The 17,832-nt window shown below is 32.2% G+C and overlaps 3 protein-coding genes across 3 annotated transcripts; all 3 read left to right on the top strand.

The window, feature by feature from the left end:
• Positions 1 to 864: 864 nt before the first annotated feature.
• LOC133670395 (protein GLUTAMINE DUMPER 3-like) lies at positions 865 to 1,499 on the top strand. Its single transcript, XM_062090881.1, has one exon. It carries the CDS (start codon positions 980 to 982, stop codon positions 1,307 to 1,309), a length of 330 nt encoding a protein of 109 aa, XP_061946865.1. The 5' UTR covers positions 865 to 979; the 3' UTR covers positions 1,310 to 1,499.
• A 5,738-nt stretch (positions 1,500 to 7,237) lies between these two features.
• Positions 7,238 to 7,918, top strand: LOC133670396 (protein GLUTAMINE DUMPER 4-like). The gene has a single exon (XM_062090882.1). It carries the CDS (start codon positions 7,426 to 7,428, stop codon positions 7,744 to 7,746), a length of 321 nt encoding a protein of 106 aa, XP_061946866.1. The 5' UTR covers positions 7,238 to 7,425; the 3' UTR covers positions 7,747 to 7,918.
• A 9,036-nt stretch (positions 7,919 to 16,954) lies between these two features.
• LOC133671707 (protein SOB FIVE-LIKE 4) lies at positions 16,955 to 17,832 on the top strand. Its single transcript, XM_062092550.1, has one exon. The coding sequence runs from the start codon at positions 17,223 to 17,225 to the stop codon at positions 17,616 to 17,618; it is 396 nt and encodes a 131-aa protein (XP_061948534.1). The 5' UTR covers positions 16,955 to 17,222; the 3' UTR covers positions 17,619 to 17,832.

The following is a 17,832-nucleotide window of genomic DNA, read 5'->3' as shown; positions in this document are numbered from 1 at the left end:
AAATATTGATGGAAAAAATCTGTCGATATTTTTATTTATATTTATCAATTTTTTGATAGTAATTTCAACATCAAATTTAGTTAAATTAATAAGCTCCTCAACGCAACTTTCCTACAACATGGATGTTCAGATGAGTTCCATGTGCTATGGTGGAATGGAATCTGAAAGCGATCTAAAGCTCCCTTCAATCCCAGTGGAAGGGGCGAAACTTGCCTGGTTTAATTAAATTTAGGATTGGACCTGACAAAATGTGAATTAGACACAGAGGGACCATGTCTGGTTTTTCAGCCGGAAACTTCAATGGATAGAACAAATTGAAAATCTATATGCCGGTTTTCTTTCACACACGTCTAATTTGAGTCTCATCATCTCGTATTTGAATAATATATCACATATACCTTGTGGTTTTGGTGCTTTATTTATGGCCATAGTTTCACTATGCACCCTCATGCACATTAAACATTCTAAGAATGATATTCCTCATAAAGGGAATGTGCCGCTAATCGATGTAGCCATGCCTTTGGCTAGACAGGAATCTAGCTAGCTAGGCATCTCTCATGGACTTCGTCTTTATGATTAGAGGGTATTATAATATTATTTTTGTTTTTCCTGTAATTTTCTATTTGATGTTTTCTTCCCCCCGTTTTTTCTTCTTTTTTATACTGTTGGTCGATTTTTGATAGTGGACGCGGCTGCTTGGAAACGCCAGCAGTTCAATGATTGTTTGCTTGAACTTGGTGGGAAAATGGGTCTTTATTAAGTGAGACAACAGTCGCAGAATTATAGTGCACACCAAGAAAGAATCAATCTTTTCTTTATAAAACCAGCGGCTTCTTGGTAACAGAACAAAAGCAACTTGTTAGTTCTAAGCACTCTACCACTTTAACTTTTTTCCTATAAATACAGGGCCTTTGATCAAGCTCATCACATTGCACTGACAAAAAAACAAGAGAGATAAAAGGAGAGGAAGTTCTTGGAAATGAGGCCAGCAACCAACCCATCAGTAGGAGGTGGCGGTGCTCATGGGGGATTCTGGCATTGGAATTCTCCTGTCGCTTACGTCTTTGTTGGTCTAGCACTTATGTTGGGGCTTATAACAGTAGCGTTGATAATTCTTGCTTGTTCTTATAGAAAATCTCTGTCCAACTCTTCAAGAAGGGAGGCTGAATTAGATGAAAAACCAGCAAAGCAAGTGGAAATACAGGTTGATTTTGAGCCGAAGGTTGTTGTTATCATGGCTGGGGATGAGAATCCTACTTACCTGGCAAAACCTGTTTCTTGCAACTGCAAAATCAGCGAAAAAGCTTGAAGTCTCTCTTGCAGTCTAGCTAGCAATTTAAGTAGCTCCAATTTTGAAACCAAAGACAGGGCACCGTCTTTTTGTAGTTCTGCTCTTCAATTTTTGCCTTTTTTATGATTCTTTCGGGAATAATATATATCTTAAATGATGAGTATTAATAGATAAATGAAGCTATTTTTCTTGGTTCTTTCATTTCGAATTTTCCTGGTTGTGAGATTTTTTATTGCTTCGTTTCACTGGTTCTTCGATCTTAATGATGCTGCAGTTTGTCAAATAAAAATAATAAAAAAAACAAAGGAGGAAGGATTGTCTAACTTGTTATCCAATTAAATAAAGATAGATAATCTTCAATATTTGCTCATCAAAGCCGTCAGAATCAGGTTGGAGTCTGTTCAAAAAGCAGCTGCATCTAGTTATCGATCTTATTCGGTATTGAAGTTTAGCCCTTTTTTTGAAAATTATTGATTTTTTTTTTTATAATTTTAAATTAATTCTTTTATTATTTTTTAAACATTTTCACATGCTAATATCAAAAATAAAATTTTAAATAAAAATACTTTAAAAAATAATACTAAAAACCAATATATTAGGTAACCAAAGTAAGACTGGAGAATTAGAATGTAAAGTTTTGCTGGATGTGGTCACCTTTATCTTTTGTGGGTCATAATCTATCATGCATCAAATGACAGCTACCCTCAGCTGTAAAATGTTCAAGGTCTCACACACACACACACACACACACACACTGCTTTACTATGCGAAGTAACTAGGGTTAGTTAATGTATTCTTAAATTGCCATCAAAGAAGAGGTGGAGCTCAGAACAAGATAAAAGGAAGCAGACGACGTCATAGAAGAGGTGGTCAATCGCCAATAGTGAAATATATCACAGATAAAAAATATTTGGAGTATATAGATCATGTGAAATGACCTAACACAAAAATAACCAGCTGCAGGCTCACCTTTCTCATTCCCTGGTCTTTAACGACCTCATTTTCTTGCATTATAGCCAACTATCTTTGACAAAAGGGAGAAGATTTGTGCTCTTAACCTCAATATTTCCTCCTGGATAAGGTTAATAAATTAGGTGTCCACTCAATACAGATCATGATGGCTGAGAAAAGAATTGAAATTAATTCTTACATGTGTTTGTTTTGCAGAAAAGGGATGGAAAAGGAGAGTAATTTAAAGAAAATTCAACTCGTTCTTTTTTATTTTGTTTGCATGCTAAAATTCTGATTAGAAATGAATGAAGGGAAGAAAAAAGTGGAGAAATTAAATATTTGAATTTCCTTTTTATGCATGCACGAACGTTTTTCCGTCCAAATGGAGAGGAAAGAAAAGAAAAGAAAAATAAAAACTAATTGAATTTTATTCATTGTCTCCGTCAAAAAATTATTTTACTTTATTTTCTAGCAAAACTCAACAAGCCGCCGTGACTGATGGCAGTCAGAATGTTAGGGTGAGTTTATACAATAATCTTTGAAGCGTTGACTTTGTTTTGCTGAGGGAAGAATAATCCAGACGGTGGAATCTCTCCACTTCAACTTCGTAGTGGGAGACACGCATATTAATTGAGCTGTTTATTTCAATAAGAAATTTCTCTCTTCATGAGCAACTCCATCATCAATTTATTCACCAAAAAAACAAATTTATACTTAGAACTTCACACAATCTTTTTCATGAACATTAAGCACATGAGGCACCGTGCTTCGAACTTCTAAGCAAAGTAATAGCATTAATTTGTCCAATGGGTTACAAATTGAAGTATTGGCCAACAAATTTTGAATTGACACCAGTTTCTGATGGGCTATAAGAGGCAAAGAAGAAAACAGATAGGATCATGGAAGAATTGCTGGGATACAGCAATGAAGCTTCCCTAAAATCACGACCACTTTCTGTCTGTTTCAGCTTGCCGCAAAGGTACGTAATGTTCATGTAATCTACCATGTCTTGCAAGTTGTACCACGATGTTTTTGTTTTCTTCCAACTTTTGCTTAGATTTTAGGGCACAGCCATCCTCCCTCCCTCTCTATCCATATTAGACGAATGAATATACAAAGAATTGGAAAATGTGTTCGGAATTGCAGACACTGGTGGTTTGGTCGACGCGCGCGGTCACCTGAATCCGTCAATTTATTCCACCACTTTGGTCCCACCAGAAATTACAAACAAAAGATAGTGGCTTTGAACTTGTTTCACATACAGGAAATATTAAAACAGAACACTAAAATCTACAGTACTATTCCAAAACTCAGTGGAAACGACCACAATATACATGCTGATCATGGCTTACGACCTGATGTCTCTCTTCTTCCGTACCGCACCTATCTCCATAATATGATGGGTCTTCGTCATCCTCCGAAAGGGTCCTATGCTGAAGTGACATGACAAGCACAGGACGCTTAATGTTAGTTGTATTTGAATTGTAGGTTAATAATTTATTGGAATGAGTAAGGAGAGCTGCTACATGAATAGCAAGAACGTCTAGCTACCCACCCATAATAGAACAGGAGATACATCTGGATAGAAATATATGCAATGCAACTGCTGTAGAACAAATCACAAATTGTAAGACTTGTAAAATTACAAATAATAACATGATGGAGTGATTTTGATTGTTATGGTAGAATATTCTTAGTTATAGCTAGGATTTAAACTTTAGATTATAATAGAAAAAAGAAAACAGGAATAGCAATGAGTGGGTATCTAACCATTATGCAAATCTCATATCATACCCACTATATATATATATATATATATATATATATATATATATATATATATATATATATATATCCTTGTTTGATATTAGTTAAGTGACTAGTCTGTATTACTTCTAGGTAAAAAAAAATATTAATGTAAAACAATATTTAAGCCACACAAAATTATTTAACATCGCTATTAAATATGTCTTAGGAGATCAACTTTGAAATCTCCCGATCCAACTCCTTACATGAATCTGGTTTAAAATTAAACTATGTGAGGTTCGTTTTGATATTACATGGTTAACTTGATAAGTTTAAAAACAACCTGGACAACTGATAATTAAAGTGTGGTTTAACTAAAAAAGCCTTAAGATGACACTTTTTTTTTTTAATATTGAGACAGTGATATATTAGGTCAATTGAGGCTTAATCCTCCAAACCTGAGACTTAGATCATGAACTTTATTGTGTTTAAAAACTTTATTTTTTTTTAAACTATGTTTTACTTAACTATATGATAACAAAAATAAACACGTAAAATCAAGCTCATGCCGAATATTAATTACAATGTTTTTTTGAAAATGCGATAACTTCAGAAAAAGCAAACTAAAACAAATTATGAAGAAAAACTAAAAATAAAAGAAATGTTAAATGATGAAATTAAAAAAAACAACGAGGAAAAAAAGAAAAAAAAGTTGCCAATGGGGGGATGTTCATTGTTGATATGAATAATGTTTTTTGACATTATATTATTCATTGAAATAGTTTTTTTTATTTTTCTTTGTTTTTTTATGTTTTTTTAATTTAAAAAAATAAAAGAGGACAATATTTTATTATACTCTTATCACATTATACTATTCACTAGAATAATATTTTTTTATTTGTTTTTTTAATTTTTCAATCTATGTTTTGTTTTTCAAATTCAATTTCGTTCTTCAACGTTTGATTTATTAGGGATTCATCTTCATATTTTTTTTATTTAATTTTTATGATATTATCCTAGATTTATGACTGGAGCCACAAGTTTGACCGGTTCACTTGGTTGACATGATTTTTTTCATTTTCTTAATTGATTTTTTTAAAAAAATTTATCCTTCAATATTAGATTAATTGAGAATTAGACTTTGAGATTTATTTATTTATTTGCTTTCTATAAGGTTATTCTCATCTCATGAATCAGGTCACGAGTTTCACAAGTTAATCCTGATTGAGTCGAATTATTTTTTGTGTCCTTTCTTTAATCAATTTTGTTTTCTAATTTATCTTTCAACATTGGATTGATTAAGAATTGAACTTAATAATTTGTTTTAATTTGCTTTCTATTGGGTTTTACAGTCTCATAAACCGGATAGTAAGTTTGATATGTTAACTAGGTTGACTCAAGTTATATTTTTTTATATTTTTTAATTGATTTTTTTTCAATATCATCATTTAAAATTGGATTTATTAAAAATTAAGTTTCATAATTTATTTAAATTTATTTTATATAGGGTTATTATGATTCCATGACTTGATATGCGGATTGACAAGTTCACCCAAATCGATCTAAAATGTTATCATCTCAATGTTTATTAAAAATATTATCTAAAAAATTTATTGAGTCAAATTAACTTTAATTATTGTCTCGAAATCTTATTATGAATATATAAAAACTCACTTTAAAATTTTCCTAAAAACAAATTAATTTTTATCTTCATTTATATCTTCTTAATCAAACATATTTTAGTTTCTTATATCTTCCTTATATCTTAAAACATTAAACATAAACTAAATTATATTTACTAGTTAAAATGATTGATAAACATTACACAATCTTTTTCATGAACATTAAGCACATGAGGCACAGTGCTTCTCATATTGTTGGTGTACTTCTAAGCAAAGTAATAGCTTTTAATTTGTCCAATGGGTTACAAATTGAAGTATTGGCCAACAAATCTGGAATTGACACCAATTTTGATGGGCTATAAGAGGCAAAGAAGAAAACAGATAGGATCATGGAAATATTGCTGGGATACAGCAATGAAGCTTCCCTAAAATCACGACCACTTTCTGTCTGTTTCAGCTTGCCATAAAGGCACGTAATCTACCATGTCTTGCAAGTTGTACCACGATCGATGTTTTTGTTTTCTTCGAACTTTTGCTTAGATTTTACGGCACAGCCATCCTCCCTCCCTCTCTATCCATATTAGACGAATGAATATACAAAGAATTGGAAATTGTGTTTGGAATTGCAGACACTTTGTGGCGCGCGGTGACCTGAATCCGTGGAGTGGAATTTAATTGGTGACGGCAAAGTTCAATGAATCAGAAAAGTTCTGAGATGAGGAAAACCAGTTACATATTTAAAAATAACATTAAAAGAAAGGTGAATTAACTAAAATGCATGCATATACGGGCTGATATACTTGATGGATAAAACTCCACAATTTATTCCACCACTTTGGCCCCACCAGAAATTACAAACAAAAGATAGTGGCTTTGAACTTGTTTCACATACAGGAAATATTAAAACAGAACACTAAAATCTGCAGTACCATTCCAAAACTCAGTGGAAACGACCACAATATACATGCTGATGATGGCTTACGACCTGATATCTCTCTTCTTCCGTACCGCACCTCTCTCCATAATATGATGGGCCTTCTTCATCCTCCGAAAGGGTCCTATGCTGAAGTGACATGGCAAGCACAGGACGCTTAATGGTAGTCGTCTTTGAATTGTAGGTTGATAATTTATTGGAATGAGTAAGGAGATGAGCTGCGACATGAATAGCAAGAACGTCTAGCTACTACCCACCCATAATAGAACAGGAGATATATGTGGATAGAAATATATGCAATGCAACTGCTGTAGAACACATCACAAATTGCAAGCAATTATAGGGGTCCAAGCTTGAGAGTTATTGAAAAAACAAACAGTAAAATATCGATTAATCATCGTTGAAAAATATAGCAAAAGGAAAAAAACAATATTACCATGCCTAGAAAACTTGTATCACTAGGTTAAGTATATATAATCACATCAAATTATAAAAAATTATAGTTTTTATTTATCATATAAGTGTAACTTATTTGGAGAAACAATTATTCTAAAATTCTTTTGAACTTGGTAGTGGACGCGGCTGCTTGGAAACGCAAACATTAATTCTAATCATGTCTTGCTTGAACTTGGTAGGAAAATGGGAATTGAGAAAATGGGACATTTGTGGCAGAATTGGTACGCCCAAGAAACAACCAATCTTTTCTTCACAAAACCAATAAATTCTTTTCTTGGAAAATGCACGAAAGCACTATTTCTTTGTTCTAATCCAATATTTACTGTGGAACTCCAGCTTTCATGCTATAAATACAAGGTCCATCATCCCCATTATATTGCACAAAAAAAACTAGAGAGAGAAAAGAAGAGAGGCCCTTATTGGAGATGAGATCTGCCACCAACTCAACAGCAGTAGATGGTACTCATGGGGGATTCTGGCATTGGAATTCACCAGTTGTTTACTTCTTTGCCGGTCTAGCGTTCATTCTGGGGCTAATCACAGTTGCACTGATCATTCTTGCTTGCTCCTACAGAAAATCTTTGTCCAGTTCATCAAGAAGCGAGGCTGAAGATGAAAAACCAGCAAAACTTGAGGGAATTCAGGTGGATCTTGAGCCAAAGATTGCTGTAATCATGCCTGGGGATGAGAATCCTACATACTTGCTCAAGCCTGTCTCTTGGAATTGTCCCAGCGAACAAGTTTAGGCTCCCAAGCATCTAGATTCAAATAGGAAATGAAGACACCGTCCTTTTGTAGTTCTCTTTAATTTGTATCGTAGTGTAATTCTGTTTGTGCTTTTGTTTCATTTTTTTTTTTTGAAATTTACGGGAATATCTAAAATCACGAGTATAGAAATCAAACGTTGGTAATTAATTATATTTTGGGATTGCTCTGTTTACTGTTTCTTTGATATCATATTAGTGCAAGAATCAAGCCGTAACTCGTCATATTCGCTGAATCATCCATCTCTTCTCTTCTGAATTCGCTAAAAGAGTTGATGCTAAAGAAAGCTTGCAGGAAGCTCTCAAACATTAGCAAGACAAGGGAAAGAGAACAATATGCAGGGAAATCTTCAACATTTATTAGTGCGTTAGAATGAGGTTGTTGACATTTATTCGTTTTAGAAATTAAAGCAGGCTATTGCTAGAGATGGCTATGGGAGAAAGGGATGAGTCTGCTACTCAAGGACTAGACAAAATAGAATGAAGAATCCTCTACTGATATTGTCAGTATGCTCTTCTACGGCTCATAATCATTCACACATCAAATGACAGCTATCTGACATATTGGTTCCATAAGATTCAAGGTTTCACATCTTGATCATCTTAATCTATGAGAAACTGGGCACCAGCTGTATAACCTGAAAAGCATATCTTTGTGGCATGAAATTTCCTCTGGGAATTGACATCAACTGGACTATTACAAGTGTCATTCTTTTCACGGCTTCAAAGCATGCACGAGGCACAGAATCATAAAATCTGTTCATCCATAGTAACAACAAAATCCTGCCCCAGTGTTTCATACAAATTACTGGCAATCAATATAGAAATTCTTGGTATTGCATAATCAAAAGAAAAGGCAAAAAAAAAAAAAAAGAATGATAATTAAACAACGTGCCTTACCTTTTAGTACTTTAGTCCCTTGCCGTCTTCGCTCGTAATTTCTCAAAAGTCGGTCTTCAAATTATACTATTTTAATATTGTAGCGTTAGCAAAAGTATGGCTGACGGAAGGAATGAAAAATGTGATCTGATTTCTGTATTGGATTAGGTTAACGACAGGCGTGGCGGCTCAAAAACGTATTTTGATGCTGTTAGTGATAGGAATTAGCCGAGGAAAATTGAACCTGAAAGATCAGCACGAATAGAATAGAAACAAGAGTAGGTGAAAAGAGAGTGAGTGGTACTTTTTGAAACATGGCCTGCAAAAGTCTAAAGAAGAGTGCTTTTCCACATCATCTTTCATCAGTTCGAGCAAAATATTATGCAACAGTGCCTCCATTAATCCTTCTAGTGATAGATATTGACCCCCACGTCTTTCTGTCCATACACGTCTTGGCCATGCCGGCGTTGCCATGAAATGGACCCATTCATGGAAACGAAACATATATGTCTGGCGAGTCTTGCAGCTGGAAACAGAAACTATGCCGTCGCGTGGATATAAACAAAACCTGTAATTCCCAAAATAATTTCATTAAAAAATGATAATAACAACAAAATAATCACTTAAATTATTTTGTGAGCTTTTTTTTTTTTTTGTATCTTCTGCTGGATGAAGACTTGGCAGATACGGGTCTTCAATCAATGAAATTTACTAGAACGACGAGTTTCTCACTGATTCAACTCATCTATGACCATGTGTTACTACAAGTTATTGTAAAGGAGATTCAAATTTAGGAGTTTTAGAAAGTTTAGTTTAGTTTATTAGTTTTTATCGTTGTTGCTGTCAAGATGATTTTAAAATAGCTAGATTTAATTCTCTTTTTTGTTATCTTTTTAAAATACCGTCAAGTTAATCGACCATGCATATTAATTATGTTGGGTCAATTATTAAATCTCAAAAATAAGACTAATGTTATATGGAAGGATGACATTGATTTTTTAAATAAATTGCAACAAATATTTTAATGTCATTATCTTAAAAAAAAAAATCCAACTCTAAGAGGTGTAACTCAATTGGTTAGGTTCTAAGTTTGCTTTTTAAAGGTTACTAGTTCGAGTTTCACATACCTTAGGACTATTGGAGGCTTACATGGTCGTTAATTTCAAGACTTGTGGGATTAATTGAGGTGCACACAAACTGACCCGAAAACCCATGTTAATAATAATAATAATAAAAAAAAGTTTCCATTGTGTCCAAAATAATCATATATTTTTTTAAATCATCCTTTTTATTAATGCTTAGAACATTAAGATTATTTTAGATATAATTTGTAATATTTATTTAAACATGAAAGAATTCTATCAAATATGTAATCCTGGGATGATTTGTGTTAACCCTTTAAGTAGATTTTTGTAATTTATCTTCTTTTTTTATCCTATGCTATATATGATCTAATCATATTCATTTCTGGGTTTCTACCCGGCCCGTTATAATTGTTTGGGCTGAAATCTAATTAACAACTCCATATTGCCCAGAGAAGATCATAAACACAAGGAAAACAAGAAAAAGGAATATTGTCATATTGAAGAAGGTCTAGCAAGTTCGAAACTTTTCAAGAAATAAAAGAGGCAAATGCAATTGTCGTGCAGTAACCAGGAAGGAACGTTACATTTTTTTTTAATATCTTTTAATTGAAAATTTTTAAAAAATTAAACTTTATAATTTATTTTAAAGTTATTATAATCTTATAATTTGATATATAAAATGATAAGTTAATTATTAATCAATCTAAAATATTATCCTCTCAATATTTATTAACTCATAAAATATTTATTTTAAATGAAATTAAGTTTTTACTTATTATTTGATTTGCTTTTATATCTATCAAGGTGATTTAGTCATACTGAATCAATTCTTATACGATTTAAATTTTTTCTACTAGAAAAAATATTAGTAACATCTAAATTTTTTTATATAAAAAAAATTGATCAAACCTGTAGCATAATACAGGCTTAATAAATCAACTGACAAAAAACTAAAAGATAAAGGGGTTTCATTGTACTATCCTTACAAAGCAAGATTCTTTTGAATAGTACTTGGTTTTATCATCATTTTATAGCCTAGCAAGTGAATTGATGAATTAATTTGAATTAACTCAAATATATTTAATATATTATCGTCTTAATATTTATTAAAAAATTTCATTTTAAATATTTATTTTGAGTTAAACTATATTTTTACTAATCAACCAAATTAGTTTTTAATCAATTAAATTGATTGAGTTATATCAAATAAATTCTTACATGGTTTTAATTTATTTTTTATTAGAAAAAATATTAGCAAAAATTATATTTTTTTAAAAAATTAATCCCACCAAAATGATGCAGTACATTGTTTTAGGATAGAAAGAATTAAGGGCTGTCGCAGTCAATAATTTAGCCGGCGGCAGCCACCTGAGACTCTTGTGTTAATTCGTTGTTACATAAGGTCACTTCTCTCTCCAAGGGAAAATGGTAAAAAATGGTTCGGGTAAGGATTCATTGTATGAAGTGAAAGGTCCTTGAATTTTGTTAACTTCTTCCTTCTGATGAATTCTACAAATCTTGAATTCGCAATTTGAAATATAATTATGAAATTATATATAAAAATTTAAATTACTAGGAGTCTAATATATCCTTTTAAATAAAAAGCGCATGGTATCTTAAAAATTATATATGATGCATAACTAGTTTATTTTTGGATTCATCTTTTAGAATATTTTAAAATAATGGACCTAATTAAAACTGTTAAAAACTGATATGAAGAGCTTCTTGTCAACGAATCGATATTGTTGAACCAAAGTGTTAAAAACTTGTTATATTAGCCTAAATTGCCTCGGCAAATCTAGACCAGTCTGAGTAAAACTATAATGATTAATTCAATTAAAAATTCAAGTTAATTTGATCATTCCGAGTTTAACCCGGTCAAAATATAAACATAATTCTATTAACTTTTGATACAAACACAAACATGCACTATCAAGAGTTGAGTTGGAAACATGAACTTTGAATTTTTCTAGCATCTAATCAAAATACCTTCTAAACAAAAAGGGAGCTTGCATGATACAAATGCTAATCATTCCAAAAAAAAAAACAAAGTTAAACTGATATCATTAATCATTAACACTATATGTTCTGGCATCTAGTTTAAGCATAAGGAATCTTCTTCTCAAACGCAAAGGCAATTCTATATATATATAAATACATGATACACCTATAGCTAGCTACCTCATCTCCCTGCACTTGCAAAACCCTCCATGCATCTCCATCTCTAGAAGAGAAATAAAGAGCGACCAAGAATTCAAAGAGATAAACTGAAGAGAGAAAGATCGATGAGGCCTTCAAGTGATTCTACCTCAACCATCAATGTATGGCGTTCTCCAACACCTTACCTGTTTGGCAGCCTAGGCCTGCTGTTAGCAATCATTGCTGTGGCATTGACATCTCTGGCATGTTCTTACTACAGAAACTCATCAGGTGATCAAGAAGAAAAGCCAGCCGCTATGCTCTCAGGCATGCCGGTTCTTCATGCAGAGCCAGAGATTGTTGTCGTCATGGCCGGAGAGGACAAGCCAACGTATCTAGCAACACCAATGTGACCAGCTAGTGTAGATTTCTCTTTTCTTGGCTCAATGTCAATGGCCAGTACTATGCTAATATTGTAGTGCAGCCTTATCTATATATGTTATGACTTGACGAAGTTTTTGTTCAATTTGTAATTATGGCATTTGTTCTTCAACATTTTCAGTTTCAATCTGCTTACCTCTTCTCTTCTTTCATTCCTTTTTTTCCTCTCCAGTTTCATAAATTATTTTCATCTCAATGTTCCCAGAATCATATCCCACCGGAAGAAGGTCCTTGTATACTTTGACGGGCTATAATAATGTTGACTTATGATTACTAGCTAAAAATGAAATGAGAAGGGGACAGTTTTTTCAAAAGAATTTAGAACAACCCATCGTTCTTTTTTGTGTTTTCAAAGAAAATGGTCTTCAATTTGAAGGAAAATTAATCTCATATTTAATTACTGAGTTTTGTAACATAAACCCATGATTACTTGAAACCTAACAGGGATCTAGGAAGATGTTACACCACAAGATACAGAAAGGATCTTGGACTCCAATCTTTTCGTTCAAGGAAGAGATAAATTGAAAAAAGAAAGAAAGAAATAAATATATTAGTGTTCTGGATGGGAGACTAGATTCAATGAATCATGGATACACCCTGTTGATTCTTGCTATATTGTGACTTAAAATTGCTACGGAGATTATTATTATTTTTTGGTTCTTACCCGGTATCTTCATACTTTTTTTAAAGAGTGAGATTAGTTCTGTTCGGTGTTCGTGGTTACTCTTCCTAATAAATATGTTTTCTAGAAATCAAACTTGTATTCTCGTCCTTATAGGAATATAATAATGTGTTAACCACAAGACCAACATTTCATTAATAAATTGATATATTATTAAAGCTCATGTACCATTAAGCAAAAATGATCACGTGAAATTTTTTTTCAAAAAATACAAATTAAAATAAATCTAAAAGGAAAGAATAGAAAAACCAAAAGAAAAATAGTTTAAGATATCAGTTGCTTCAAAGATATATTTTGAATTTTTTTTTAATTATTAAAACTTCTTTCAAGATTGCCAAATTTTGTTAAAAATAATACAATAATCTCTTTATAATAAGATTTTATTAAAAAAAATAATTATAAAAAAATTGATCGAGATTATTTAATTAGCATGTAAGCTAATCATCAGAGTCTAGAAAAAAATGGGTTTGTGGTAAAGAAATATGGTAAAATAATAGCACGAGAGGTTGTTAAAGAGGTATTAATTAATTAGATTATGTAATCATTTTTAATTAAAAGCAGCATCAGCTTGAACATTCTGAGAATTATACCCCTTGCTGAAGAACTGACCCTTCATAGTGATCAACTACGTCGATAGAAAGATCTTCTGCCACAAAGTCTCAGAGATTTTCTTTTCAGTCACCGGAAAATATAATTGGATAACAAGGCATCTAAGACATGTGAAGGCCTTAGAGTCTATTTTCACCTAAATTCCATCACAGAGTGGTGGCTGGAAAACCATACTGTATTTTATTGGATGTAAAATCAATATTTTTAAATATATTTTTATTTAAAAACACTTAATAAAATCTTAATAAATTAATCTATTAAATATAAAAAACATTTAATTCAGTTAAAAATACAAAATCAACTAAACAACAAAAAACTTTCTCAACTTCGATCCACTTTTTTCGACGATGTAAAAGATCAAAAATATATTAATAGCACTCCTCTAGTTAAGAAGAGCACATCGACACAAATTTTGCCTTCTTTTATCAACAAAACGTGATCAATTAATCATTTTTTTTTCTTCATTGTTTTTTTTATAACTCTCTCTTTTCTTTCTCAAACTCAAAGACCAGAATGCAATAAAAATAAAGTTTGTTAGTTTATCAAACTAAAAAGATCAAAAATGAATTTGGTCATATTATTTTGGTGAAAATCTTAAAAAAGGTGTGTTTTAAATAGTAATTAAAAAATACCCGAACTCTTGCCTCATGGTAGATCCTGGTCCTCAAAATTATTTTTATAACCAATAAAATAATATTTTTATATATATAAAATTAAACACCAATTCAATATTACAAAGTTATTTTATCATTAGAATTCTCCCATAAAAAATAAATAAAAACAAATCATCCATTCCAATTCCAATTCCAATTCCAATTCAATACAAAAGTTCAAACATGTTAGAAAAAAATTCAAATGACCAAAAAAAGAGTGAAGAGACTTGAGTCTAGGTGTGCAATACACAACACAGTATTTTTAACACATCCTTTAATTTTCTTTTTCTTTTTTTAATTTTATTTTACAATATTGGATAGTCTGAGTCTGAGTGGATGTGGCGGCGTGAAAACGCAAAAGGGTTAATAATGGCGTAAAGGAAAAGAAGGCAGGTCTATAAACTGTGGATAGTGGGAGACATTTGTGTTCTAATAGTAGCAGTAAGTGCAAGAACTGTCTCCAGGTTTTAACATATTCTTGGGATATTCCATGCCGTATCAGCTTTGTAAGATTTCCAGATTTGCACTCCGACGAGGAGGGGCACACAACAACGTTAATAATATTCATTAAAAAAAAAAACAGTAAAATACTATAAAAATAACAATAATTTTATCAAATATTTTTAGAAACACTAGAGCAAACCGATTGATAATTGATTGAATTTGATCCCGATATGATAATTTCACTCGAGATTATCAAGGTAGTGTTTGAGATTACAGTAGTCGTTGTTTTTTAAAATGTTTTTTACTTGAAAATATATTAAAATAATATTTTTTTTATTTTTTAAAATTTATTTTTAACATCAACACATTAAAATGATCTAAAATTATATATAAAAAATAATTTGAAAAAAAATCTAAAATCTTTAAAAACGCTTTTTAAATGCTAAAATTGAATCTAAATCATAACAAACTTTTATAAGCAGAAGACCACAAGTCATTTGCTTTACTGAAAATAGAAGACAAGTCATTTACGCAACTGGGAAATAGAAGACAGGTCGTTTAGATGATTTTGTTCATACACTATTATGTAGCCCGGGCCGCACTATCAAGTTGGAGTGGGCCTTGGGCCAATAATATCATGGCTAGATATGTTTGCCTCTTCCTATCAATCATATTTTGTTATATCAAGATAATATAGTTATTTTAAAAAAAAATTATTTATGATATTAATATATTAAAATAATTTAAAAACATTAAAAAATAATTTAAAAAAAAAAGATTTATTTTTTTATAAAAATACTTTCCAACCGTAAAAATAAACAGAATTTAAATTTAACTTAAATAATTATTTTGTTATTCTATGTGTAGCGAGTGTTTTTAAGCCTTAAATAAAATTCTAACAATTAAAATTTTTTTTTAGTAAGAATCCAGGATTAAAATTGAAATACTCACTCCACTCATCATTTTCTTGCCACTGAGTTCTTGCTTTTCAATTTTGATATAATGCTCAGATGGAATTTCTCAAAAACTGAAATTATAGCAAACAAGTGCAAATCAGGGATTCACCAATCGATCTTCAATGTCTTTTTTTTGAAACCGAAAGCCTCTTGAATGCGAATCCTGTAAAGAAAGATTTGAACACAGAAGCTACGACTTGTGCAATCAATATTCATGGTTGGCGTACTTGAGGGTCTAGCTACTGTGGTTAACTGTGTGATTTGTTTCGTTCTCGTTCCGGGTTCGACCCTCTATGTGCACGTCTGTCACCCCGCGGTGTCTTACCTGCTCCTGAACTTGCAGGATGTCCAGTGAACCGTGGGGAATAGTCGTGGTGCGCGCAAGCTGGCCCGAACACCCCACGTAAATCAAAAAAAAAAATCCATGGTTGGTCTATAGTGAGAAATATTAATCAGTGTTTTGATTTTAATAAGGTATTTTCGGATCTAATTTTATATATCAAAACTACCAGGAACATGACAGCTGCCACAAGCGTCATCTTTCACTCCAGATTTTCTGCAAGTTTTTGTCGGGTCTCTGATGTAAACAGAGAGTAATAACACAGTAATCCTGACGTAACAAAGCCACTATCATTCATTTCCTATCAGCTTTCTTACATGTAAACAAAACTGAAAAGTGTAACGTAAATATTCTGAAAGTAGGATTGTTTCAGATGACGTTAACTTCACTTTTTAACTATGATCCAGTGAGACCAAGAAGAAGCTCTGGTTCATTCTTATCCAAGTGGCTAGAAGTCACTAGCCAGCTTTAAAAGCAGCAAACATGATATGACCGAACAAAAGCAAGGAGATCTTAGGTAGTCCCCATATTTTTAATGTAGAATATCAATAACCTGTTAGGTACCTCTCTGCAGATTTTGTCCACAAGAGCTGACCTTTCTTTCTGAAATGAAAGAGAATTGAAGGCTTGAAAGGAAAATAACAAGTAGGGAGGCTATGCTCTAACATGCTTAATTTTAAGGGTCTCGTATTCTTCCAGAACTGAGGAATGGGTTTTTCTGCATTATGGTTACAAGACAGAACTGTTTAAAAATCTTCAAAAAAAGAAGAGAAAAGAAGACAGAATTGATTATAAGAGATATGAAATGACCTCACCAGTTCTTCACTAAAAGCTGGTTTCTCATTTAGGTGGATGCTGACAAAATAAAAAAGATTTTATTATTTGTTTTCTATGATTATATGTAGACCATGAGAGAACCTCAATTTGTTTCGGGCTCCCTTATTTTATAGCTTCCCACATTGAGTTGGCTATGATAACCTGTATTTTGGTTGTTAAAAAGGGATAGCTTTTAGAAATATATAAAAATATAGAGAGAATGAATATGAGATGTCAAATCTCATTCTAGCTCACCATAAATAGGGATTTTATGCAGTCTTCAGAGTGTAATTTTGTTTCACAACTCTGTCTCTCCCTCGCTTCTTTAGCCTTCCAAGATATAAAGACAGCAAAAAGTAATTCTCTCAGAGAAGCTCAACGAGACTCCCTTCATCTCTGCCCTCAGCATCAGAAATGGATTCATACAAACAAATTTTAGGCGCAGAAGGATGCAGCAGCAGCGAATCTGGGTGGACAACGTACCTTGCCTCTCCCGTGCAAGAAGATGAGGATGACGAGGGCAGTTATGATGGTAATAACTACAAGGCTCATAATATGAGTAACAATTATCACTACGCTGCTGCTGCTGATGAAGTCAGTGATGACTCAATGGCTTCTGACGCTTCGTCCGGTCCCCATCATCAAAACACCCATGAGAACGGTCGTGGAACAGTACATTTTAAGCACAACAAGGGCGGTCATTTCAACCTCCAATCTTCCTCAGCCAAAAAAACAGGGAAAAAGGACAAGAAGGGTGATAAAAACAGTGCTAAAAAGAGCCGGAAACTTGATGCTCAAAGAAAACACTAGTGGTCCTATTAGCAGAGAGCAAGATTCTTACAACTCGACGTCACAGACAGATGAGAACATGTAATTTTTCTCATAAATGTTCTTAAAGTGAGGAAACATACTCCAGATATTTTCTATCCAAAACTTTTATGTTCCATATTCACTGTATTCATGAAATAAATTGTGAGGCTGCACAGTCAAGAGAAACAAAATATAGGAACCATTTCTCATTTAA

This window comes from Populus nigra, chromosome 13 (assembly GCF_951802175.1).
Source record: "Populus nigra chromosome 13, ddPopNigr1.1, whole genome shotgun sequence".
NCBI classification, from domain to species: Eukaryota; Viridiplantae; Streptophyta; class Magnoliopsida; order Malpighiales; family Salicaceae; genus Populus; species Populus nigra.
This window is presented reverse-complemented; position numbering and strand designations above follow the sequence as displayed.